The following is a 9752-nucleotide window of genomic DNA, read 5'->3' on the forward strand; positions in this document are numbered from 1 at the left end:
ACCTGTCAGCACCGGGCCCATATATCCATCCAGATGCCTTTTAAATGCTGCAATTATACTAGCCTCCACCGTTTCCTCTGGCAGCCCATTCCACACACAGAAACACACCACCCTCTGCATGAAAACGTTAACCCTTCGGTCTCTTTTATAACTTTCCCCTTTCACCTTAAACCTATGCTCCCTAGTTCTGGACTCCCCCAGCACAGGGAAAAGACCTTGTCTATTTACCCTATCCATGCCCCTCATGATTCTATAAACCTCTATAAGGTCACTCCTCAGCTCCAGGGAAAACAGCCCTAGCCTATTCAACCTCTCCCTAAAATCCTCTCACCCTGGCAACATCCTGGTAAATCTTTTCAAGTTTCTTTTCTGAACCCTTTCAAGTTTCACAACATCCTTCCGATAGGAAGGAGACCAGAATTGCATGCAATATTCCAAAAGTGGCCTAACCAATGTCCTGTATAACTGCAAAATGACCTCCCAACTCCTATACTCAATACTCTGACCAATAAGGAAAGCATACCAAACGCCTTCTTCACTATCCTATCTACTTGCGACTTTACTTTCAAGGAGCTATGAACTTGCACTCCAAGGTCTCTTTGTTCAGCAACACTCCCTCGGACCTTACCAATAAATGTATAAATTTTGTTAAGATTTGCTTTCCCAAAATGTAGCACCTCACATTTATCTAAATTATGATGTGATCAAGAAAATTATCCTGACACACGACAGAATTTTTTTTTAGATTTGCATCTATTACTATCCCAATCTACATTAAGGTAATTGAAGATCCCTTTATCACTACACAATGATATTTGCACTTTCCTGCAAAGTCCTTGCAGATTTGTTCCTCTATCATTCCCACTCATTGGTGGCATGTAGAATGCATCCAGTAGTGTAATGGTGTTTCTATTGGTTCCTTACTCTGATGAGATAGATACAAACATTAAGCCCTCCAAGATTTCCACTCTCTCTCTTTCTCTCTCTCTCTCTGTAATATAATAATATTCATCTGAAAAGTGATCAGCACTCATCCCTATTTCTTTATTTTCCAAAGCTCTCCAGAATATCTTTCCTGTTTTGAGTCTGGACTCTGGTATCATTGTGATGTCACATTTCAATGTGATTCTTTATACCTGGAGCTCACCAATTTTATGTACAATGTTTCATATGGTTACAGATATGCACTGAAAGGTTAATTTAGGTTTTATTGCATGCCCCCACTCCCTGTAAAGACACTGTTGAAAACTATATCTTTGAATATTCACAGTCTTAGTTTGATCCTACCTAATACATTTTTTATTTTTTACTTTCGTGCTATATGCTGCATATTGTTTAAACTTCCTACCTATACATGTTGGTTCCCATTCTCCTAACAATTTTGTTAACGCCATCTCCAAAAGCATTAGCAAATCATGTTATGAGGACATTGGTCTGAGCTATGTTTAGGTGCAAGTACTACACAAACTTCAACGAAAGAAGTGATACAATAATAACCGAACTACAACTGTCTAAAAGTTGATGTTATGATTTCAATTACATGGGGAGAAAGTTTAGAAGGTCAGGTAACATTCAGCCTTGCTGCAACAAAGAAACTGGCATTTACCATGGCCAGCATTTTGCCTTTGGCAATGCATTATAAAGTCACTTCGCCAGGGTCACCAACACCACCTCATTTATATTGTGTAATAATTGAAACAAGGTTGCTTTTCACGACTGACCATGATGTAAACATTCCATCAGTATGAGAAAAGCTGGCAACTTCAGAAGCAATAGTTGGATTTTGCTCATGGCTACACAAGAGGTGAGAAAGACAAAAGGGCTTGTAGCCTGCATCACCAGCCACTGTCAATCAGTCACATGTCTGGGACCATGCCAGATTAATTTATCTCCATTTTGCCTTAGCAACAGGCAACTATTTACCTACTTACTTGAGATTTAGCGCTGTTTCTTATTTGTATTCTTCAACTGAGTCGACATTTACCACACTAGTTTGCAGTTTATTCTAACGGGTTCAAATTCCCATGGTGAACTTAGATTGCGGATCCAATTGCCTGAGACCTGTGGTGAATTGTAATCCATCTAATTTAAATTGCAGGAACATTTCACAGTAATGGAAAGCTGGAAAAGAAACTGTATTTAGATTAACCAGGACTCTTCCTAAGAACCTTATCTATACTTTGGAAAGGCAACTGACCAGTAGCAAAGGAAAACATTACCTAACCAGCCAGGACTGGTTAGTCAGTGAGCTGCCAGAAAGCGTTACTGCTATCCATAGGTGTTGTTCCCAGTAACTTCAAAGACAGTAATGGAAACTCCAGGTGATGATGCACCACTTAACATTAAATGTCTGTATCAGTTATGATGTTGTAAATTAAATGTAACATTATATTACTCAGTTTTGAAGATTTTGTTAATAGGTTTCCATGTTTATAACCAGATTGTATGCTTAATGTTTCAGTCTAATCATTATGTGGATTCTTTGAGGACACAACAGTGTTCTTTTTCAGCTTTGTCAGTTCATGACTGTGAAAACAAGCTATCAATGAAAAACATTTGGTGGCATTTTCCCCTCCCTGTACATAATGAAAAAGATAATGAGATGGGCAAAGAATTGGATGAATTTGTCCGAGGAAGGAACTTATCCCCTTCTCGCCAACTTGGCAATTGAGTTGTGAGTAAGTCCACAGTGACTTTAAGACTCGCCATCAAATATTGCCATTAAGTTGTCAACAAATGGCCATTTAAGGGCTTCAACCCATCATCTCCCTGATCACCGGCTTTCATAGCTCATTTCCCAGTTGAGAAACCAAGGCAACCTGCCTGCCATTTATTGTGTAGTTGGGCTCCAATTGCACCAACCTGGGGCAATTGAAGACAGGAATTTTGGACAAGTGTGTAGCCTTTGAAAACTAATATGTTTCTGACCTTGCTGAGCCTATTCTCCCTGTAAACAAAACCTGTCATACTAATTGTTTTGTTGTCTTCTCTTGCACCTCCTGATGCCTGATCCATGAGTGGTATTGGCAACAGTCCTTAAAAATGGTTGCATCACCACTTCAGATGAAGAGTGGCTCATTATCCATTACACGAAGAATTGAGAAATCAATAAAAATGAGATGAAAAAATGTTGATGCTTCAAAAGTGTTGTAAATGCTTCTGCAAAGTCTTGTTTAATTGCTGGATGCATCTATAGTTTCTTTAAAATACCTTTCATTGCACTATTAATCACCAGATCAAAAATGTTTTTCAATAATTGCAAGAGTATATTTTTGAGGATCTTTCTTAGATTGTATTCATTCTAATATGTATTTTTTTCAGTCAAATTATATATTTTGTTATTACTATTGCAAATTAACAAAAAAGATAACATAGGAATGAATAATTCACTGATACTTCTACCTCTTGAAAATTACATAATGTATATTAGCACAATAGAAATGTCAGAGCAATATGAAGCTGGGCATAAATAAAAGCGCAGTTTGTTTGACTTCAAAGAAAATGAAAATCAGGAAAGATCTATTTTGCGCAGTTGGATCAGCATCCCCATCCTACAGTTTTAGCTGAAATCAAAATTATTCTTATGGACATTTCTCTTGTAGTTATTAACCTCTGTCGCTCTACTTATACTGGAGAATTTTCAGATTTTGAGAAAGCAATCTGAATTAACCAACAAATGTCAAACTGAACTTATAAGAATGAGACAGAAGGAAGAATTATTCCACAGCATTGAATCATTAAATTTATATTTTACAATCAACTATGTGGACCCTTTTACAGTACTATTGATATTTATTCACCGTCTGCTAAATATCAGATTATGTATAGTTCCCCCTTTAAAATATCGACAAATTAAAGATCCATAGAATACCTTTTACATCACAATAACAAACTCTTCACTTCCATCAAGTTTCTTGATTGTCCCAAACAATCATGTTGGACAGAAGATAGGGCTAGAACATTTACATCTGCATTTTCAAAAGGTAGCTTTGAGAATAATTATTAATAACAAGTGAATCAATGTATCATGACCCCAAAGAAGGCACAGATTTATGTTTCATAAATTCATCATGATAGCTTCTGAATTGGGCACTTACTCATTATAAAAACCATCGAAAACTGAAATTTATCTCTGCGTAATAAAATTCTGAGCCTAATACTTTCCTTTATTTCATTTGTTAAATAAATCTTTCAGAATATTTAGTAATTCTTCCTGAAGTATTATTAATCATTGCAACACAACCTGTAATTATTTAGATTTGAAATAGATGCAATGCAAAACACTCAAATTCACAAATGTCACAATTATGAAGTTTCCGAAAATAAATACTTTAGGATGAAATATTTTTGGTGTTTTCTTCATGATTATACTTCAAAGATTCATAATTATGGTACTGTTCAATCACACTTTGTTTGAGTGACCTGCTCAGAAATGTACATTTTAAACATTATGCGAACTTGAGTAAACTTAGGCAGTAGAATAAAGGCAATTATTCTATTCAGCGCGAGTAACACTGCCATGTTTGAAATCAAAATTTATAAAACACCATGCAGAAAATGTATGAATAATTGAAACGTTTCCAACAGATCAACTTTTCATCTCTCTGGTGCCTATGGCAAAGGGATAAAGATCATGACGATTTAACACAATCCATTCCTCTTAAAGTCATGATGCAAATTGGAGAAAGTAACAGAATTGTTCATTTCTTGCTCTTCGTAACAATCAGCAGTTAACAAATGCACACAGGAAATTCCTAAGTCAGCGTAAGTACAGAGCTGCAGCTATATCCAATAAACTTCATCACATGAACAGTTTCTCACTGAAGCTGTAAATTTACTCAACAAACCTACTACTGTACATCGAAGGTAAAATATATATTTTTTAACTGGTCAATTTTTGATGCTTAATTTTCATATGAAAAAGTGAGTAGACTTGTTTATTCTTTTCGATACGTCAAACAGAATGGGAATACTTCTTGAAGGGTTCTTCGGAATATGTAACACAAACCATATACGTGAGAGGAGTGGCGGAAGTGGCAGGAAGTATGTGAATTCCTAGTTTTTTTTATTTTTATGTAACAAGATTTGATATATTCTGACACGTTGCACCCAAAGTCTGGGCATAATACAAAATCATGGTGATGAAGTTTTAAAACCAGTTTCTGATGTTTAGGAATTCTTTTGTGAATCTATTATGTGCAAAACAAAACTTCTATCGCACATTTTTCAGAGCACATAGAGAGAAAAGAATGTCATGACGTGTAAAACAACACAAGTACAGCTTCAGATGCCCCTTCTCGGTATATAGCACAAATTACTTAATAGATAAAGATCAGCAGCATATATGGCAGCAGCAAGAATATTAATTTGTCAACCTGATAGTCCTAAGTATTAAAATAATGTTTTGTAAACATTATAAACTCCGGGGTGTTGGGGGGTGGGGGCGGTGTTGGAATAGAACAATAGATTTAAAGTCAAATGCACTAAACTTCTCCACAAAAGCAGTTTCTACAGTTGGAGAGAAAGAAAAAAAATCACAAAGCTCTTTTTATTCTCACCAGATGATGACTGCTTTTAAGCTACTAGTGCAGTACTCATCCTTTCACGAGATAGTCACTCAAGGGTTACTAGAAGCAGTAATTAAGCAGAATAACACAAGCTCTTCCCCTGATAGAATACAGCAATGCTCCATATAGTCATAAATGGCATTCTGTGAAAATGCACAAGTTTGTCAGAGTCTCCCTTAGCATAGCAATCTAGTAAATAAAGTATCCTTACCTTTATCAACTAGAACTGACACAGCCTTGGTGATGGGGAATAATCCTGATATTGTTACCAAAGCTAAAATAAACTCAGACATTGCGACAAATGAAGGCTGTGACTGCCTCGCTGCACACTCAGTAAGTCAGCAGAGAACCAGTGTCGAGCTGCGTAATCTAGAAATGTCAAAGGAAATTCTTCTGCTAAATGAGCCGATCTCCCTCCTCTGCTTTCAGCAGAATTTGTAGGTGTATGTGTGCAGTGTGTGTCTTGACTTTTCAATGCAGTGTACGTCTGGTCTTACATCACAAGAGGGCAGTGAGTGATGCTAGAGGATGGAATTTCACTGATTAATCATGGAATCTACCATACAACTGCTCCGTATCGACACCGTTCAGATTCATTGCCTGGTGTGAGACGTTTAACAAACAAGGAATGCATAGTTACGCATTGGGGACAATATAGATCTCTATTTCCTTTATTTTACTTCTTTTAACAAAGCAGTGCTGCATTGTATATTGTGCATTTAAAGTCATCCCAAAACAAATACTGTAATGCCTGCAAGTCATGTTGTGCTAAATAACTGACCTGCTTAGTGGCAGAACTTAGTCTTTGTCTAGGGTGAAGACTATTTTTCTTCATAATCATTCTCCAGAGAATCCCTGATCATGCAGTTGTTCCTTATTAAAATGGAACCAATTACCATACCCGGCAGCAATTTTTATTTTTCTTCTGTAGTTTTTCTGCTCTTTATGCACTAATTTTATAGTGTTGTTAAAATAATATTAAGATATGTTAACTCCATTTTGTCCATCATTGCTGTTTAAATCATTAAAAGGTGAGCATCACATCTCCATTAATTGCCTCTGTGCATCACTACTAGTAATTAACTGATCTATCCATGTATTCATGCAGTTTAATTATTGTTTAAAGTATAAAACAACTGTAATCTTTATTTTTATTGAAAAAAAAATCTGTGGAGTTTTCTTGCACTCACATAAAGAACCTGATTGTTCTCTTTTAAAGACGGTTGCCATACTTTTTCAAGGCAAGATAAATTAATTTTAAAATCATAGTTGTTTTCCAATTCGGCATTATATAATGTTTGCCCATCTTCTTAACATCATTCATTGGTTAATTCTCACAACATCCTTTGATATCCAAGACGACAAATAAATAGATTATAGCTTTAGATGTGAATGTTCATTGGTGAATAAGAGGTATCAGATTTATTTTTCATTACGGAGAGACACTCCACCCAGTGGTGCAGTGCAGAACTAACCAAACTCACACATCAAGCATACAATAGGTTCACATTTTCAACCACAGCAATCACCCCGGAGAACAAAGTAGCTGGGCTGGCCTTGTTTATGTCGCACCACACATCTGGACAGCTTTGTCGAATGATAAATATGCCCCATCAGACTTCATGATCCTGTAACAGTTTAATAATCAGGTGGTGATTCAATTGGAAAGTTGAAATTTCAACCGAGTCACTCTACCACTGTCAAATGTTTCTGATTGCTGTGATACCAGCAGATCAGCTATTAATCAAGGGCTTCCTTTACATTGATTTTTTAAATTGATTTTTTGTTTATATATGGACAGTTATTTGCTATACATCAGCCTTACTGCATCACTTTAAAGAACTAATATTTTGAAAATAATATAGCCGTCACTGTGTTTACACACACAGAATTTGCATGTTTGAAAGTGGTTCATAGAAAAAGGCTGTCTAATAATGAAGTAAAAATAAGCACACATATATTTGAAATGCAGTTATTGTAGCTTTTCATATGAGTTACTGCAGAGGTTTTATTCCATATTTAAAAGTACAATGAAATATGACGGGGGAGAAGTAAAAATGTGGTCAAGTGTTTTAGTGCAGGAGAGATTTAACGATGTCAGAAATTCACTGGTGTACCCATTGTGACAAACAAACTAAAACATCATGCATAGAGTCATAGAGCCACAGAGATGTACAGCATGGAAACAGACCCTTCGGTCCAACCCGTCCATGCCGATCAGATATCCCAACCCAATCTAGTCCTACCTGCCAGCACCCGGCCCATATCCCTCCAAACCCTTCCTATTCATATACCCATCCAGATGCCTTTTAAATGTTGCAATTGTGCTACCATCCACCACTTCCTCTGCCAGCCCATTCCCCACACACACTCCATTGTCTGTGTGAAAAAGGTGACCCTTCAGGTCTCTTTTAAAACTTTCCTCTCTCACCCTAAACCTATGCCCTCTTGTTCTGGACATCCCCACCTCAGGGAAAAGACCTTGTCTATTTACCCTATTATGCCCCTCGTGATTTTATAAACCTCTATAAGGTCACCCCTCAGCCTCTGATGCTCCAGGGAAAATAGCCCTATCCTATTCAATCTCTCTCTTTAGCTGAAATCCTCCAAATCCTGGCAACATCCTTGTAAATCTTTTCTGAACCCTTTCAAGTTTCACAACATCCTTCAGATAGGAAGGAGACCAGAATTGCATGCAATATTCTGAAAGTGGCCTAACCAATGTCCTGTACAGCTGCAACATGACCTCCCAACTCCTGTACTCAATATTCTGACAAATAAGGGAAAGCGCACCAAATGCCTTCTTCATTTTTCTACCTATCTACTTTTAAGGAACTATGAACCTGCACTCCAAGGTCACTTTTTTCAGCAATACTCCTTAGGACCTTACCATTAGTGTATACGTCCTGCTAAGGTTTGCTTTCCCAAAATGCAGCACCTCGCATTTATCTAAATTAAACTCCATCTGCCTGCGGTTTAAAAATTTAGAATAAGGAACATCTCATTTAAGCAAATCACTCTTAACTGAGAGTTATCAAGACTGGTATAAGACCACTGTCAGTCCTAAGATCTAGAAGATTATTCGGTCTTCATCACCCTCCCAAGTGGCTGATGGTGGAGAATGTATGTAGAAAAAGTGGACAGGTGCCAGAAATAAGACTGGGCCCAATTGACACTACATCTGGTGCTGAGCTTTACCAGTATCTGGAGGATAAAGCTTCAGACATGAAGGTTGTTTAAACTGCTTCACCTCTGGAGTCATGCTATTATGAAGAAATAGTCTGTTTCTGTCAGCTGAGAAAGAGCTTTTTCTCTCTGCCTTTCAATGCTGATGGAGTCTAACAATGTTTATCTCACTAAATTAGTTCCTGAGAAAAATGTACATCAGATTGACCTGAGCTGGTAGTTTACATTCAGAAATAGGCTCTACTGTCAATAATGGATTGAAATCTGCATTGAATAAACTTATTAAATATGGACCACTAGGGCAGCAATTCATTGATGGCTACTCGAGCTTATAAATGAGCTGAAATCCAACCTGTCACCTCACACTTTGCAAACCTTCAAAAGGTAATGCTATTGCAGTTTTGTACTTCCACAAGATTAATGCTGAAGAGACTGCAGCACAGCATTTGGGTATTACAGGGAGCATTAAATATTCAATATGGCAACTTGAGTGCATGTGCACGTTTCTGTTGTATGTTGTGCTATACCACATATTGGTGAGGACAGTAGGTGTGTATGCATTGCCTATCTGCCAGATGTATGCAGTCAGAGCAGACCACAATGTCAACTTGCATGGAACACTAAACATTGTCATTTTGGAGCTCAGTGCCCCACTTCATACCATTTTTTAATCATGCCTGGTTGAACAGGTGTTCAGCAGCTGGAAGATCCCTCAAGCCTCTCTGCTTACATGAATCTTCAACTGCTTTCAGGTTGGCTACAGATTGATTCCTATTGGCTGATGTTGATTTTGTAGAAGAAATCAGCATTTCCTAATGATTATTTTTTAAGTTGTTAACATTTACAAAAAGTGCTGTGGCAGGTGCTCTTGAACTGAAACACCTCCCAGGTTCATAGAAAATATGTTTCATACTGACATTGCAGCAAGTTGGAACAGAGAGCAAGCCAAACTCTTGGAAGAGAGAGAAGGAGAATGAGGGGAAGGAACGCTCAACCTGG

General features: G+C 37.3%; 1 protein-coding gene across 1 annotated transcript in view; it reads right to left on the reverse strand.

Annotated features, from left to right (window-relative positions):
* The window catches only part of LOC122551725 (low-density lipoprotein receptor-related protein 1-like), a 1910187-nt gene extending 1904221 nt beyond the window's left edge, over window positions 1–5966 (reverse strand). The window contains exon 1 of the mRNA XM_043694091.2: window positions 5779–5966. Coding sequence (XP_043550026.2) covers window positions 5779–5860 — 82 coding nt within the window. The 5' untranslated portion in view covers window positions 5861–5966. The remainder of the gene's footprint in view (window positions 1–5778) is intronic.
* Between the last annotated feature and the right edge of the window lie 3786 nt (window positions 5967–9752).

This window comes from Chiloscyllium plagiosum, unplaced genomic scaffold (assembly GCF_037043375.1).
Source record: "Chiloscyllium plagiosum isolate Xiang-an unplaced genomic scaffold, Cpla_swu_hap1 HiC_scaffold_7, whole genome shotgun sequence".
Classification (NCBI taxonomy): Eukaryota; Metazoa; Chordata; class Chondrichthyes; order Orectolobiformes; family Hemiscylliidae; genus Chiloscyllium; species Chiloscyllium plagiosum.